This window comes from Ovis canadensis, chromosome 3 (assembly GCF_042477335.2).
Source record: "Ovis canadensis isolate MfBH-ARS-UI-01 breed Bighorn chromosome 3, ARS-UI_OviCan_v2, whole genome shotgun sequence".
NCBI classification, from domain to species: domain Eukaryota; kingdom Metazoa; phylum Chordata; class Mammalia; order Artiodactyla; family Bovidae; genus Ovis; species Ovis canadensis.
This window is the reverse complement of record NC_091247.1, coordinates 32,754,936-32,772,448: the sequence shown is the minus strand read 5'-3', so window position 1 is coordinate 32,772,448 and position 17,513 is coordinate 32,754,936. Positions and strand designations below refer to the sequence as shown.

The 17,513-nt window shown below is 53.3% G+C and overlaps 1 protein-coding gene across 14 annotated transcripts in view; it reads left to right on the top strand.

Moving 5' to 3' along the window:
- Positions 1 to 17,513, top strand: part of DNMT3A (DNA methyltransferase 3 alpha) — a 104,287-nt gene that overhangs the window by 33,612 nt on the left and 53,162 nt on the right. For 11 of the 14 annotated variants that reach the window (XM_069582781.1, XM_069582782.1, XM_069582783.1 and 8 more), the window contains exon 3: positions 6,336 to 6,440. In XM_069582781.1, coding sequence (XP_069438882.1) covers positions 6,336 to 6,440 — 105 coding nt within the window. Of the gene's footprint in view, positions 1 to 6,335; positions 6,441 to 7,163; positions 7,192 to 13,448; positions 13,537 to 17,513 lie in introns of those variants that run through there. The other 3 variants (XM_069582792.1, XM_069582793.1, XM_069582795.1) reach the window with 2 other exon arrangements.

Sequence of the window (17,513 nt, the reverse complement as noted above, 5' to 3'; positions counted from 1 at the left end):
GCACGTGTGTCTGGCTGGCTATCTCTGGGCGAGGGCCTCGTGGGATGTGCTCTCTCTTAGCAGGAGGGGTCCCTGTCTAGGCATGAGGCCCCTGAGATAAGTGTGTATGGATGTGTGGATGTGTGAATGCCAGCACATACCTTTACCTTGGCTTTCCTGCCTGCTCATGTCACACATATGTACACGTGCCAGGGGCACACAGCAGAGGGGGGTATCGTGGCATGTTGCTGTGGAAAGATCCAGGGGCTGGGAATGAAAAGATTTAAATTTGGGTTCTTAAGGCCTTCCTTGCTGGCTCTCTGATCTCTGAAAGAACCACTCTGAGCTTCAGATTTCCCGCCTGCGTAATGGAAGGAAAAAAAAAAAAAAACAGCTCTACTTTCTGTAAGGCATAAGAATAAAATGAAATAACGTATGTGAAAATGCTTTGTTAATTACCACGTACTATACAAATGCGAGAGATTATTATCGTCATGGCCCAGCTCCTCAGAATGAGAAGTTGTATGTGGCTTAAAATAATCCATCCAGTGAGCTGTGTTAAAATGTAGGTCAAATCCTAGCCTCAGAAGTTGAGAGAGCCTGATGATAACTGCCTCATCTAACAGACCTCCAAATGCGAAGGGGCTTTGAAACCTGTAAAGGGTTATATAAATTGAAGTGACAGGATCATGTTTAAGACAAGAAGGTGCATTTTGGTCACGCTCTTGCCTGATTTACAGTTTTAATGATCAAGCAGCCCTTGAGCCTCCTGCTTGGTTGTACTGGTGCAGGTTTGTGGATTTGCACATGTGCGTCTCTCTCTCTGTGTGGACTTGTTTATTGAGCATCTACTATGTGAGAGTTACTCATCAAGTATTTTGAGTCCCTGCCCTGTGCCAGGTGCAAGGAATGGAGGCACTGGGGACAGAGGCCAAGGTGAATAAGAGAGTTCCTTCCTTGGAGGGGCTCATGGCCTGGCCAGGAGGAGAGCCAGCAGTCAGTTGCAGCATTGGAGAATGGGTACACTGTGAGAGGAAGAACCCAGAGACCCAGTCTAGTAGAGGGATGGAAGGAGGGGCCTGGGGGGGAAGGAAGGGAATCTAGGAGGTGAGGTTGGAAAAATTAGGGTTTGCTGGTCAACCTGAGAGGAAGGTAATCGTGGCAGAAGCCAGGGTCTGTGTCAAAGTCCCAGGGAGGAAGCAGCCCACATTTGCACCTGGTGTGGTGGTTTTGCAATGGCCGGAGCTGCCAGCCAGAATCCTAGGTCCTGTCTTTACCAGGCTAAGGAGCTTGGGCTGATTCCGCTGAGCCCTGCGAGCCCCCTCCGCAAGGGCTTAAGCTCTGTGGAGTGACATAATCAGTTTTGCATTTTGGAAAGATCATGGAGCCCCAGTGTTCCTAAGGATCGCCCTGCGGCGGGTACCAGCCAGATGTTGGGGTTTGTCTGAGCAGTGAGTGATGGCTGCATATGCAGGCCTTGAGCTGGGATTTGCATGGGGGTGGGGAGGAGACACTTCTGGGAATAGTTCTGGTCCATACGTGCGGAGCAAAGGAAGTTGGCAATTCTTGAGTGCCTCGCACATGTCAGCTTTCCATATATTACCTCAGTTAATTGTTCTACCATTGCTGCGAAGGAGGTATTAGTATCCCCATTTTGTAGGTGCGGAACGCTAGGCTGGAGAGGTCAACTAGCTGGAAGGGCCTAGTGAGGAAAAAGCAGAGCAGAAAGTCTAGCCTGCCCCTCCCCTGCCCACTCCCCGAAAAGCCCACCTCCCTAGAATTTCTGCCCATTCCCACTGGAAGGATTGACTAATCCAGTCCCTTCACTTGACAGATGAGGAAACCAACCTGGGCTCAAAGCTTGTTCTGCTCAATTTGTTACTGTTTTCCAGCTGCTCCAAGTCATTGTGGATCAGATTCTTCCCTTTCAGAGTATTAGTGACGCCTCCTAACTCAATGCTACTTGCAGATTTGATAAGCATATTTTACATTCCTTCGCTCAACCCATCAGCAGGGATACTGAATGAAACAGGCCCCCTGACAGATGCGGGAATGAACCACTTGATACGCCTCCTTGAGGGGCACGGCCCCAAGCCATCTGCTCACCCTGCTCAGCGTATTATCCCCTCTCCCTCATGGGTGTGAACGTGGGCAGGCCCGGAGCAGAAGGTATCACCGCCTCCCTCTGCCCTGCTATGCCGCTACATCACGGAAGAATGACACGACCGAAAATAGCGTGCTTTTCACAAAGCTGTGTGCGGGGCCGGATGGAAAGGGTATGGGCCAGAGTCACTCAGACCTGGCTGCGACTCCTGCCAAGTCTCATGGCCACTTGGCTTCCTGAGCACACCCCAGGGTACCTGAGGCCTGAGTGTTGGACTGGGCAGCAAAGGCCTACTTGGGCCCCAGGGACGGGCTCAGGACAGGGCCCCAGGGACTCCCTGTTCTCAACACACCAGGACTGGACAGATGGTCTGGTGTCAGGGTCCTCCACCCCTTCCTCTTGGGGGTGTTGCTAAGTCTGTGTGACCCGATAGACGGAAGCCCACCAGGCTCCCCCGTCCCTGGGATTCTCCAAGCAAGAACACTGGAGTGGGTTGCCATTTCCTTCTCCAATGCATGAAAGTGAAAAGTGAAAGGGAAGTCGCTCAGTCGTGTCCGACTCTTCGCAACCCCATGGACTGCAGTCTACCAGGCTCCTCTATCCATGGGATTCTCCAGGCAAGAGTACTGGAGTGGGGTGCCATTGCCTTCTTCGCTTGGGGGTGTTGAGTTGAATAAAATTCAACAAGGGAAGATGCACTAAGCGCCTCCGTGCATCGGGCCGAGAGTGCGTGGCTTAAGGTGAGGAATGACAGCAAGTCTCCAGATGGTAGGGGGTTGCCTATCAGGGGCCCCCAGAGGCTTTCTCCATATGCTGATGTGAGGGTGGGCCTGGTGGGCCTTAAAAGTCAGGTGTCTTTGTTTTCAGTCTGTGCAGGCGGCCTGGTGACTGGTTCCTGAGTGCTGTTCTGAACCTCTGACCGGCTTTCATGCCTCTGATTAATTCAGAGCAAAAGTTAGAAAATCAGATGAATCCTCCTGTAAGAAATGCAGTGTGTTAAAGAAACAGTTCAGAGGCCAGAATTTCTGGGTGGTGGGAGTCCTTCCAGACCCTTTGGCTGCCCAGAACGATCCCAACTCACCTCAGTACCCCACCCCAGCTGCTGCCTGTGCCTTCCAGGCCCGTCAGCCCAGACACAAGAACAGTCAGAGGCTCAGCTAGGTCTGGCCTGTGTTCTGTAGGCAAGTCCAGGGGCTTGGTGGGCCCTCTTTTTTCCAGGGAAGATGTTATTCCTCTCATCTGAGAGGCACGTGGAAAACCCACCAAGGGCTGCGTCTGTTCTAGGCTCTGGGAATTCAACAAGGGGATAAACCATTTTATTCATCTGTCTTCTTAAAAACCCAAGAAGCAGGCAGAATGGGCACCAGACACCTTTATGCCCCCATTTTATGGATGAAGCAACTGAGGTTCAGAGAGAATGGTCCTGAAAGCAGCACACAGACAAGCCAGGCACATAGCAATTTAGGTTTGCTCTAAGCTCCGCCTTTCTATGATCGACCGCTCTGAATGCTGAGCTACCTGGTCAGCGCAGTGAAGACAGTGCCATTTTAGCCGCTGTGGAGTCTGACCGAAAGCACCATCTCAGATTAAATTCACCACACTTGGTTAGATTCAGTTGCAACCTTCACAAACATTAAGTTGCGCTGGGAATCCTTGCTCTCTGTGTGATCCAGGTGATTGTTTCTTTCTTTTTTTTTTTTTCCCCATTTAATCAAATTTTTATTCAATGAAAGTATGTATAAAAACTTTACAAATCTTAGAACTCAACTGTACATGAAGTAGGGTGACGGGATATTCAGTTTTTAACATACACGTACAGCACAGTTATTAACTGTTCTTCCGTTTCCCCTTCAGTCCTTATTTCTGGCTCCTGTTTTATCGTGTGAGACCATTCTCTTATTGGCCTAAAGGAAGATTAATGGACAACTTTTACTGCTTTCAGGCCAATTGAGGAAATTTCAGGTGGTTTTTTTTTTTTTTTCTTTTAAGAAATGGGAGACTAAACATCAAAAATTAAGTTTTTTCCCAAACAGCAATTTTTTGTCCTGATTTTTCTCTGCCATTTTTGATGCCTCGATGAATGTTGCCAGTAAACTATCAGCATTAACATTTAAAGTCATTAAAGTTTGTACATTTGCTCACAACTTTCCCTATAAGGTACGTATTCTTGTATCTTTCCCCCACCCCTGCATACTCACACTGATTTAAAAGCAGTTGACTGGTGCTAAAAACAAATTTACCATTGGCAACTGCTAGAATGACACGTTGTTTTCTATTCAGAAAGACAATCTATAGAATGGTACTCTCAAGTCTGATTTTTAAAACAACCAACAAATTTGTTGGAAACTGAAACACATATTTTGTTGTTATTCAGCTTTGAAAAAAGCCAGCAATTAGATAAGGCATGTGCATTAATTCACCTGTTTACAGCAAGTATCCACACATATAGGTGATTGTTTCTTAAACGGAGGTGTCTGTGGGGTCTCGGAAGATTGCTCAGAACCAGCAGGTCTGGCCCACTCACCCTAGGCCCCTCCTAGAGGCCTCTCCTGCACCTGGCTGTGTCCCACCTCAGCCTTTCTGCCCTCACAGTCTCTGCCAGTTTTTCCTGAACAGAGCCTTGCGAGGGCCTCTGGTCCCGAGGTAGCCTTTTCTTGCTGCCCTGCACCCTCCCCTCCTGTCCACAGCCAGCACCGTGCTCCCTGTCCTTGGCTTCTTATCCAGACTTCCCTCAGCTGGGCTCCGCAAACTGTCTCATCGGCCCCTCTCAGGGCTCTCAGCCCTCACTGCTGTGTCATTCTGCACAGCTTCTCCAAAGGCTGCCATGCCCATCCCTAACCAAATCGCGCTGCCCTCGACTTCTCTGTGTCTGTCAACTTTTGCCTCTTGAGTTGGCAGCTCCCTTTTTTTCTTGCACCCACAGTACACTGGTGTCCACTTTCTGCTCCTCTAAACACTCTCTCCATGTCTTCCAGCTCGACCATAGCTTTCCCCTTGGTGCCAAGGCCTGGCATCTCTGTCATCGTCTCTTTGCATGTCTTCCGAGAACTCCCAGAACCTCAACTGTGATGCCCCCAAATCTCCTTCCTGGTTGGGTCTGTCCCAGATGGGCCTTGAATGGATAGATGGAAAGAGGGGCCAGGGTTGCTCTTCCCACAAGTCGAAGGTCTACGACTGGTCACAGTAGGTTTTCGTCCGCATGTCTCACCATCACCTGAAAATTAATGTGGCAAACCACAAGCTATTTTGAAATCACAAAAAATGAAAGTTGAGTGGGACATTGAGAGCTGCCTCGATAAAACCCCCCTGGGAATCTGTGTGCCTCCCCTTCTCTGTGGCCCCAGCATGGTTCTGGGCCAGCGCCCTCCCCTGGGAGGACCGTGATGCCACCCAAAGCTGCTGATATCATCACACAGGGGCATGAAGGGCAGCCGGTGGGCCCCCTGCTGGGTCGGGGTCCCTTTCTCTCTCCTGCCCCAACACAGTTTGTGCTCGTGATTAGTCATGCTGGAGCCGCTGAGTCAGAAGCGACTTGTGGGTGGTTTGTGGCCAGGCTGGAGCAGTGAGGCAGGAGGACTTTCTAGGTTTATGTGTCTGCCCCACGAGACAAGCCCTGCAGGGCCTGGCCCTGGCACAGGTGAAGGGTGGTAACAAAACCAAGCTTCTGGTCCAACCCAGTCACCGAAAGAGGGGCATCACAATGAACCAAGACACAGTCCCTGAGACACTCCCGTGGAGTGACAGCGCACTGTGGCAGGTGCTTCAGGGCAGGCGTGTGTAGAGCGACTGCCACAAGCCTGCTTCCAAGGGCCTCGTGCACTTCCATAGACGCTCAGCTGCGTGGGTCTCTTCAGGGGATTCTCTTCAATAAAGGTGATTCACTCTATAGAGCTGATTTCATTTTTGTACTTGTGTTAGATTCTTTTTTTTTCCCATATAAATAAACTCATGTCCAGAAACAACTTTTTTGTCAGAGCCTGTGTGATGAGTCTGTGGTTCAGAAAACGTGTCCACCCGAGGGAGAGCTGTGTTCTGCCGGGGCAGCGGGGCGGCCCACAGGTCCCCCCGAGGATATACTGAAATCGGCCCGCGGGAGTGGCTCAGCTCTGCCAGGCAGGAGGCGGGTGAAGACCATCCCTACCAGGGTGCCGGCGTGACACTGCCCTGGGAGCGTGGCTGCCCTGTGAGTGGGACGCTGGGGAGGGCTCTGGGGGTCCAGCCCCGGCTTTACAGGCTGTGTCTGTGCCCACAGGAGGGAGAGGAGCAGGAGGAGGCTCGTGCCAAGGAGGAGCGGCAGGAGCCCAGCACAACTGCCCGGAAGGTGGGGCGGCCTGGCAGGAAGCGCAAGCACCCCCCGGTGAGTGAAGTGGCGTCCACCCCAGCCCCATGTGCACACACACACGTACCCACACGTGTAGGCTCTAAACGTCCGTGATGTGTGGCCTGCAAGGACCTTGGCACACTAAGACTGGGGGATGGGGTGCACCCCTCCAGCTGTTAAGAGCCCAATTCCATTCCCCATTCTCTGGACCCAAAACCACCCCCCACAACTTTCCTATTTTCTACATTGAACTGGATGCCCCCAGAGGTCAGGGGACTTGCATTATGAATCTTGTGGGACTTGAAGCAGGCCCCTGACTCCCACTTTCTTTCTAGAATGCCAGCAAGAGGGTAGGACTTGTTTTTCCCTGGCCTGCCAGCATGGGCCCCTCCCTCCCCATCCAGACACCCACCTTGGGCCTCTGTCCCACCTGGAGAACTTGGAGGAAGGGGACTAAGGTCTGGAAGTCTGATCAAAGTGAGTAGGGAAGACATGCAGGCTCATGAATCCCTTTGTCTGAGAGAAGGAGGGCTGGGCACTGTTTTAAGTCTAGTCAAAGTGGAAGACTCCAGCTTCTGGGTGCCATTGCCTCGGAATCCAGGGCGAGGCTGCTGGGTTGCCCAAGATGAGGAGTGCTCTGTGGGGCAGGGCCTGGGGGCTGCAGGAGCCTGCCTTCCTTATGCCTTAAACTCAGAGGCAGAACAGTAGTTATTTGCCAGCACCAACGACAGCTGGTTCCTTTCTTTTCGTCCCTTCCAGCTGAGAATGGGAAACTTGGAGCAAGAAGGTAAGGAGGAGCCAGGAGCCCTGCATTAATTGTAACTCAGCCCTTCAAGAACATGTTCTCAGAGGAGCAGGATTTTCTTCTGTGGGGCAGAGAGTAGGGTGAACAGTGGCTGCAATGAGGGAGGGAGGGCTACACCTGCTGGAGGTGACGGGGTTTTCGGAGTCAGGAGGTTTGGGAACCTGTGGGGCATTGAAGTGCACCGCTGCCAATGCTGCTCGGAGATTTGGAGTGGAAGAGGGCAGAAGTTAAGTCATTTAACTGGTAAGTAATTTTGAACACTTTTAATATTCAAGCAAACATGGATATTTTATGGCCTGGAATGAAAAATGCACAGGCAGTTAAAAGATAAAACTGGGGACTTCAAAGGAATTTCTAGCTTGCAGCAGATTCCAGGCTGAACTTCCAGATTCCTGGGTGCCCCTCCACTCCACACCCCAGATAGACTGGCTTGTCGGGGAAAGTGGGGGGCACAGTGCCGATGGAGTCAGAACCCATCGGCCATTCCATATCTGAGCCATGCATGTGCCTGTCATCTGCAGAGCACGCTTCGCCCTTACTTTCTGGTGCTAGGGGTGGGAGCCACCACCTGTAGCAAATGGAACTGTCAGCCCTCTGACTCATCTTTGTGAGTCCCTGAACCAGAGGGAGGGCACATGACGGAGAGGTGCAGGAGGTCCTTGAATCAGCGGGTACAAGGAAGTCAGGGCCAAGTATGTGTCCAGAGTTGGATGAAGAGAGAAGGGGGTGCAGCACAGCCCAGTGGATGAAGGGTCAGTGGGTCACACACCTTGGCCTGGAAAAGGGGCCCAGCAGGGAAGGAAAAGCACTGTCTTTAAAATCCAGCAGACCTGGGTTTAAATCTCAGCTCCACCACTGACCCCCTGTGTGACCTTGAACAAGTCAACGCCTGAACCTTGGGTTCCCCTTCTGAAAAATAGAGATGATATGAATGCATTCCCCCTAGACCCCTGGGAAAATTAAATGGGTTAAAACACCAAAGAGCCAATGGTCAGCCAAAGTCGGTCCTGTTCTTACGTGGAACAGAAGCAGCAGCGCTGGATTTATTGCTCGCCAGCTGTGTGACCTTAGCAAGTTATTGAACCTCTTTGAGCTTTTGCTTCCTTGTTGGAAAAAATATGGCTGCCAGCCATACCTGCCCTGTCTATTTCCACGGATGCTGTGCAAACAGCAAGGTGGGCTTCAAATGCACAGTGTCATAAGCCTGCCCCTCTGGCCCCCACAGGGGCCAGTGGGCCAGGGTCTAGAAGGCCTTTCGCGTGGGAGCCTGGCATCAGCCTCTCAGAACTCCATGGGAGGTGCGCACATCCCATGCAGGTCAGTGTTGATGTGGTCCAGTCCTAACTGACATCTGAAGCCACCTGGACTCCCAAGAGAGGCCCTGGGAAGGGGGACAGAGCACGGGGAGGCAATGTTGATTGGGGAGGCGGGGGATCCAAGACAGCATTGTGACAGGGACCCTCGCACATTTCAGGGCACAGAGAACAGCCAGCCGGTCTTTCCTGGCAGCAGCCCCATGGACCCCGAAGGGAGCCTGCATAGGGGAAGTCTGTGCTGCAGCCCAGCGCCAGTCCACGGTCTCCTGGGCCTCTTGCAGAGAGATGCTTGCCCAGGCCTCTTCCCCTCCCCAGCCAAGGAGAACAGCAGCCTGAGTTTCTGGGGACCTGGTGCAACTGTCACCCTGGGAACAGATTGGCCAGGGTGCTTTAAGGCAGCTGAGTGTGTGTCATCCAGCTAAGCCTGGGAACCAGGCAGGGAGTGGTGGGCTCGGCTCAAACCCTGGCAGGTGGAACAGAGCAGGCAGTGCTGGGAAGCACAAGAGGAAAACCTGGCTGCAGGCGGGCTCTTGATTTGTGCCAACATTGCACACCCACTGCTGGACAGGAAGGGATCAGGTATATCCAGTGGTGTCCTCACCATTCCCCACCCAGGGTCTTTAGATTTTGCTCCCAAGGCCTACCTGTCTCTGGGTACCTTCCACTTTCTCCTGCATCAGCCTCCTGGCTGTGTCCTCACCCAGACCAGGCCCCACCTGCCCGCAGCATCTCTCTAAACATCCCCTGCTGCTGCTGCTGCTGCTGCTGCTAAGTCGCTTCAGTTGTGTCCGACTCTGTGCAACCCCATAGATGGCAGCCCACTAGGCTCCCCCGTCCCTGGGATTCTCCAGGCAAGAACACTGGAGTGGGTTGCCATTTCCTTCTCCAATGCATGAAGGTGAAAAGCCAAAGTGAAGTAACTCAGTCGTGCGCTCAGTCGTGCCCGACTCTTAGCGACCCCATGGACGGCAGCCTACCAGGCTCCTCCGTCCATGGGATTTTCCAGGCAAGAGTACTGGAGTGGGGTGTCATTGCCTTCTCCCCAGCCCTCTCTTTTTTGGCCACAAACACATTACACCAACTGAGCACCTGCCAAATAAATAAGACTTATTTCAACCTAGTGTGTTCGAGAGGAGACCACATGTAATTACAGTAAATACAGCCTGGGGCACGTCGCTGTTCAAGAATCTGCAGGGGGACTTCCCTGGTGGTCCAGTGGTTAAGAATCCACCTGCCAATGCAGGGGACGTGGACTTGATCCCTGGTCCAGGAAGATTCCACACGCTGTGGAGCAGTTAAGCCTGCGTGCTGCCACTACTGAAGCCCGTGTACCTAGAGCCCGTGCTCCGCAACAGAAGCCACTGCAGTGAGAAGCCTGAGAGCCACAGTGAAGAGCAGCCCCTGTTTGCCACAAATAGAGAAAGCCTGTGTGCAGCAATGAAGACCCCGTGCAGCTAAAACTTAAATATTAAAAGAAAAAATCTCCAGGGGCTCCGTTTCTCATGGGATGAGACCTGGAACACTCCGTCTGGCTCCTCACCACATGACTTCTCCTGCTTCTGCATGGGTGCTCAGCGTCCACCTCTTTTGCCAAAGAAACCCCGTCAGCTTGCTGCTCCCTGAGCACCCTAGGCACATTTGTTCTGATGTTCTTGGCAGCCTTACCTGCTCTCTGCCCGCCCAGTGTCACAGCCCACCGAAGCCTGTCTTGCAAATGAAGCCCAGGGCAGCCATCGTGAGCCACGCTGCCCCTCCCTTTTAAACCAATTGTTGAATTAAAACGAACACTAAGAACTAAGACAAGATAACAGCCCTGCGATCCCGGACCTGGGTCCGCACACCTGACGGAGAAGCACCAGTCTGAGAGCTGTTCGTTCCCCGGTCTGTACAAAACCTGAGAATCAGTTTAGAAACCTTTATATCAACTTGATGCTGTCACCACATCTACAGGCACAATTTTGTGTTTTACAGAAGTATCATTCCCTGATGGATTGGGAATCTAAGATACCTAAACCAAAGCCTGGCTTTTCGCACAGAAAAGCTGGTGGTGAGAGCATGTTGCTTCCACCAGATCTTCCATTCAGAGGTGTACCACCCCTTCCCCTTGCACCGGGTACCCGCTCACTGAGACTGGCAACCCTGAAGAAAAGCTGAGAGGGGCGCAGCGCTCGACTCCCTACGAAGGCCTTCTACCCCCGTGGGCCTCATTTGATGCTGACAGCAAACCTGTATGGGGAGGTGGGGACTACTGTCCTGACTGTCCCCACAGTCAGAGGAAGAGACCAAGGTTCCGAGAGGGCGACCTAGACTTGGCCTCCAGCCTCCCAGCTGCAAAGCCCAGGGTGCTTATCCTCTCTTGCCACTCCAGTCTCACCACCTGGGAGACTGGGTACCCTAAATTCGCTTTAAGATAATATACGCAGGCCGGGCTGTTTGAAAACATGTGTAGACCTGGTCTGAAAAGCATCTAGAGGAAACAGAACTGAGCAGGGCGACTGACCCACATACTAGAGAGCCTGTGGCTAAGCGGGGAAGGGTAGTCTGAGGAGTAAGAGGTGGGCCCGTTTCAACCAGGCGGCGGCATTGGTCTGTGGCACTGGCCTAGGAGCCAGGATGCTCACGGCCCCCACGGCAACAGGAAACAGGAAGCCAGCCACAGGGCTGGGCGGGGCCTCGGAGGGGAGCTGGCACCTGCGTGCAGGGCCTGCTGGCTGGCCAGTTCTCATGGCCCACAGAGGGGACAGCACCGTGCGGGGCTGGTCGCTGCTGGCCGGAGAGCAGAGGCCCACGTGTGGGTGCGAGTGTTGGGCTGGGAGCAAGAGGCATCTTTTCTGTTATCCGGCTCCAAGGACATTGAGAGTAACAAGTGAGGGTGTCTGAAGCTGGTTCCTGCCTGATCGCAGGCCCGGACAGCCCTGCGACCAACTTTGTCCCTCGTGTTGGTTATACCTAGGGCTCTAGGAGGGACAGTATCCGCCCTTGCCCACCAGACCCTGGTGGGGGACTGGACCTTTGGGGCTCCCTGCCCTGTTTACTAGGTAGATGTACTTATTCATTGAAGATTTATACTCATCAACTTCCTCCAGGGTTATTTTTGCTCAGTGGGAGCACTCTGAGGTCACTTCTTGCTAAGAATAACCCAGAGAGGGAGGGAGGGGGAGGGGAGGAGGGGGCTGGGAGCAGGCGCTGAGCTCAGCCAGACCGGCCCAAAGCCAGTGTTACTCACTCCTCTTTGGAGGCGGAACCTCCAACACAGTGCCCCAATGAGTGATCTCACGAGGGCCACACTGCCCCACTTCAGAGCGAAGGATTTGGGGGTGTAAGCTGTGTGAAGCTGGGGTTCTGTCCCATGGCAGGTTAAAGCCAGCTGTTATGTAACTTGCTCAGTAGTGTCTGACTCTGCAACCCCATGGACTGTAGCCCACCACACTCCTCTGTCCATGGGATTCTCCAGGCAAGAATAGTGGAGTGGGTAGCCAGAGGATTCGCTTCTCCAGGGGATCTTCCAACCCAGGGATCGAACCTGGGTCTCCTGCATTACAAGTCAATTCTTTACAGTCTGAGCCACCAGGGAAGCTAGCTGAGAACCTTTTAACTCGGTTATTGAGAGTTTGCAGTACTGGCTCATTTTCCCACCTATCAGATCCCTTTGCTTCTGAAGACAGCGCTTTTTGTGTCCAGGTTCGAAGGGCTCCTTCACTTACCTCTGGAACCTTGACTCAGTGACTTGGCACCCCTTATTTTTATGTACAAAACTTTTTGAAAGGGTGTCTCCCATTCCTGGGGCCCAGCCCCTCAGGGGGCGTCCCTGCCTGTGAGCCTGCATCAGGCACATGGGTGCCCACTCCCGTCTCCTCATGCTTTTGTAGGGGTGGGGGAAAACAGGGCTGGCAGGCCTCTCAGGAGGGCAGAGACTTTTCTTGGAACTGTGCCCTGCAGACGCCTCTGCTGTTCCCACAGCTGGTCAGCCAGATCAGCACTCATGGAGGCATCTGATACCCAAGAGCCTGGTCCGAGGTCTGCGCCTGAAGTGCCAAAGAGATGTTGTGGGCAGGGGCTGGACTTTCAAAGGGAGGTGATCCCTGGAAGGGGAAAGTAAGAGATTTTCCCACTTGGGACCCTCCTGAGCAGCATGTTCAGAGAGGGGACCCATGTGGCAGGGAGAGGATGGACTGTGAGCAGACTGGCTGGGCTGAGTGGATGGAGGTTTCATTTAAAAACACCTTCTATCTTGGTTGGAGAGGTAGTTTACATTTTATCCTCTTGAAAATACGTTGTGTTTATCTGGAGAAGTTTTGAGACAGCATAGGGTGTGAAGTGATGGGAGTCAAGGTTTGGGAAGGTCACTCTGGCATTTGTGAGTATGACAGTTTGAGATACAAGAATGCAGGGAGATAGGGTGATGAGGCCAGAAAACACGTGCAGGGTCTCCTGGGTTGGGGGCAGCCACGATGGGGCAGGATGGGTGGGGCCTGCACTGCTGGGCTGCAGACAAGGGGGAGATGGGAAGGTGCTGCTGGCCTCCAGGGATGGCGACAGTGTTATTGCCAGAGACAGAGACTTCTGGAAGGTCTGGCAGGGGCCCTTTCAGAGGCCGCTCTAGATAGCTGGTCTTACCAGGGAAGCATCTGAGTGAAATCTCAGAATCTCCATTTTGCTTTCCCGAAAATCCCTGCTTATTTTCATCCCTCCCCGGCCCCTTCCCCAGAGCCACACGTCCCAGGCCACCTCCAGCGAGAGGCATTCATTCCCTCCTGTCCCAAGCCCTGAGGGCTTCCTAGGACCCCGTGGGCTTCTTGGGAGCCTGAGCTGCACCTGCCACACTCCCCCAGTGGCAGGGACCTTCCATGAACGCTTTGGGGCAGAGTTGTTGACGTCGGTCTTCTTTCATCATCCTCACCTAGAGAATTCTGTGCGTTTCAGTTCTGCTACCTCAAGAAAGATGTAACGGAGCTGGAAGAGCTCCAGAGAAGGGCAGCTAAACCGATCCAGGGGAAGGCAGGGCTGCCAGGTGAGGACAGACAAGAGAGAGTATGGCCCTCCAGTCTGGAGAGACAAAGGCTGAGTGGGGATGTGATTAAAGCTATGAAGTCACGGCATTGGGTGGGGCAGGATGAGCAAACCCCGGCGGGGGTGGGTGAGGGTGGGTGGTGAGACACCCAAAGAAACTTTAGAAAGGTAGGTGGAGCGGAGAAAAGAAAGCCCCATTTTCCATGGTGAGTTCCCTTCTCACCGAACCTGTCACCCGAGGCCTGAATGTAGAGGCTGAAAAACAGAAAAAACTTCAAAAGAGGCTGACTTAAATCCTACGTGGGATCTTCTCCACATAATGGCTTTTTCAAGGCAGCCTCCAACTCACCCTGAAATCCTTTGAGGATGACTTCAAAGAGCACAGCCAAGCCCTCTTCCAGGTGGACAGGTGTCCCTGGCTGAGAGCGGAACCCCGGGTGGGCCACCACTCACCAGGTGCTTGCTTGCTCTCACATCCATGTGTCACAGCCAGCAGGGGCCCCGACTGAGTGACCTCTGCACCCTGAAGTTCTCCCCTCCATCCTCAGTTGCAAGTGGGCGTGCACACGCACACACACTGAAGAGATCTCTGGGGAGGAGGGTGGGTGGGAAGGCAGCTCCTGGCCTCAGTGGTGAGAGGAACGGTAGGACCTAGAAGTCGCATGCAGCCTGGGGGATCAGACTTGCCAGAGTTGGCCCTCTTTGGCCTCTGATCCTCCTGTCCCTTGACCCCACTGGTGGCCCTTTTAGCTACTCCAATGGCTAAAAGGAAATTGGAAGGGTCAAGGTCCTGCTTCCAAAGTCTTGGGGCCCAACTCCAATCACCCCAGGAAGGCTGGGCAGGGAGGCATGTAGAGCCTTTCTCGAGAGTGGGCACGGGGAGCCTCTCTGGCTCTCTCTGCCTCAAGGCCACTTCCGGCCAATCAGAACAGACAGTGGCTGGGGGAAGGGGCTGCAGGAAGGCCTGGAACAGAGGAGACTGGGGAGCCTGGGCCCAGTGCCAGCGCTTAGGGGACAGGGCCGCCCTGCTTATGTGGACAGTTCGGCTGTTTCCTGAAATTAGAATCAAGTTGGGAAAATCCAGGGCCTGGTGGGGACCCGATGGGCCTGCAGCAGCTGAGGGACTGGATGAACAGTGGGTGTGGGTGGAGGGGGATGCTGGTGTGTGTTTGTTGACATCATTCTGGGGCATCTGAGCACAGCTCTGTCCTATGGCCGGTGAGCAGATGTCTCTGGGCCATGGGTGCACTCCTTGTGTGTCTGCACATGTGATTGTGTGTCTGTGTGTCTTTAATCAAGAAGACGTAACTGGCAGGATGCCAGGGTTCCTGGCTGGCACAGAGCTGACTGCTGCCAAGGGCCTTAAAGGCACAATGGCCATTTGGGGGTGGGGGTAGGAGGGCAGGAAGACGGGAGGGCGAGGTGAGGCCGCCCAACATCTGCTAGCCTCAGGGCCTCCTTCCTCCGGGAGTGAAGGCCTTTTTCAGCAGCGGCTCCTGGCATGGGAAGAGAGGGTGAGTCAGGTGCTCAGAGCCAGGCCGGGACCTGGCTCCAACTTTCAGGGCCGTGCAGTGGGAGAGGCAGGGTCCCTGGGTATCCCCCCTCCACACCTGAGCTCAGGTAAGCCTGCATGCCAAGGCTGTGCTGGAGAGCTGGGCCCTGGGCCCTATCTCCCATGTATTATTTCCATCACCTCTTAACTTGCCAGTGTGTGTGAATCTTGTGTGTGTGTGTATGTGTGCGCGTGTGTGCGTATTATAACTGTAAAAAGCCTCAAAAATCACTTCCCTATCTGGAGCCTCAACACTCCTCCCCACCTTGGAAGACAAGGCCTCACCTGCTGAGGCCTGGTGGGCGTACTGGGGTCTGGTCCAGACTTCCAGCAGAGAGGGAGGGGAGCAGGGCGTGGGGGGTGGGGCTGGGGAATTGGCTTTGGCCTGAACAGGTTCACTGCAGAAGGTTCCTTCTTGCTTCGCCTCTGGCCTTTCGTTGTGGTGGCTGCTGCCAAGGAAACAGCCGGCAGCCTTTCCCTGGCCCTGCTCAGGCACATCAAAGCCTCCTTTTCCTCCTTGCAGCCCTTGGGATTTGAGGTTGGCTTTTCCGGAGACTCAACCCAGGTGGGGAGGCCAGCTTTCGAATGCCTCTCCTGTACCTGGGTCACTCTGGAAGCTCTACCACTTAGAAGGTGTGTGACTGGAGGGCAAACTATGGAGCCTTTTTCTTTGGAAAAGTAAGAGCAACATAACCCATCGGGATAACTGTGATAATTACGTTTATTAATTGTCTAAGCATCTTTATGCCGAGCCCTCTGCTTAATACTGGGGAGCTGTCAGTGGAGTGGTTGAAAGGAAGAGAAATAAAAAGATAAATAAGGCAAAGCTCACAGCCTAGGAGGGAGACACACAGTAAACAAATAATTAGGTACCATGTGAGGAGTGCTTTAATGAGATAGGGTGTGAAAGTGCTTTGTAAACAAATGTGGTGTGCGGTGGACTGGGAGATGTGAGTAAATGCTGGAGTGGACTGCAGGGCCAGCCTCCACGGGGGCTCTTGGGGGGCAGAGGTTGGGAAAGGGGTGAGGCTGAGGGCCTTAAAGAGCAAGCAGGGCCTGACACAAATGCCTTCCAGAGGTGTATGTGTGTGTGTGTGAGAGAGAGAGACAGACTTAAAATATTCCTTAGAAGACAGAAAGTAGAATAGTGGTTGCCAGGGGCTAGGAGGAGAAATGGGGAGATTTTTGTTTAAAGGGTACAGACTTTCAGTTTGGGATGATGAAAATGTTTTCAAGATGGGTGGTGGTAATGGTTGTACGACAGTGTGAATGTACTTAATGTCACTGAATTGTACACTTGAAAATGGTTAAAATGGTAGATTCTATGTTACATATATTTTACAACAACGTTTTAAAAAGTTTAAAAAAAGTGGTCCTTAGATAAGGTCCCTGTGTCTGTGCCCCTGTCCTCAGCCCAGGGCTTTTCAACAACAGCACCCTCCCTCCCCCTTTGGGGCTGCATAATTTCTGTGTTGGGGGTTGTTGTGTAGAGTATTTAGCAGCATCCCAGGCCCCTACCCACCAGAAGCCACAGTCCATGCCTGCCCCCACCCCCTGCCACCCCCACAGTGTGGTGACCAAAAATGTCTCAGACATATTGCCAAATGTCCCCTGGGGGGCTAAATCCACCCCAGCTGAGAACCACTGCCTTCACTGCTTGGAATAAGCTGCTCACAGGAGAGGTCCAAGGAGCAGGTAGGCAGCAGAGAAGCAGGAGGCATTATCTTGGGATGGAGGGGTCTTGCTTGGAAGGAAGACAAAGGCCAGCAAACTCTGAGGGGGCCCCAGGAGGTGGTAGGCCGGGTTTGAAGAACCAGAGTGAGGCATGTTGGTGGGGGGGAGGTGCACAGTGGGTGATGGAGTCTAGCTTTACTCCACTCTGTTGTGCCCACCCACCCAAAGGAAGAGAAGTGAGGCTCCCATTCCCCTCCTGCCACCACGCCTGACCCCCTCTCCCCGCCTCTGCAGGCAAGAGGCAGAGGAAGGAGAAATTGTCACCTACAGCTGCTGGTGGCTCCTTTGAAAAGGGCTGGGGGTCGGGGGTGGGGTGCTTCTGCTGCTACCCTTCCTCCCACAGGAGAAAAGAGTGTCTCAGAGTGTGTTGTGTCTCCTCCACTCAAGGCAGTAGTAAAGAGTAAAAGCAAACAAAACCAGATCTTTAACCAGTTAGGTTTGACATGCAACGAAGTCGATACTCCCTCTAGACGTGTGGACTGGGTGCTCTCACTGTAACCTGGTCTTGGGCATTAAGGAGTTCATTATGAATACTAAAGAGCTGCCAGGTGCCCTACTCAACGCCCAGTCTAACCCAGTAAAGCGACCCCGTGCCGCCTCTGCGGCTAGTGGCCACAGAGGAGAGGAGGGGGCTGAGAGGAGGTAGGAGCAGAGGAGACGGAACCGGGAGGGCACAGGCCGGGCTGGGGTGG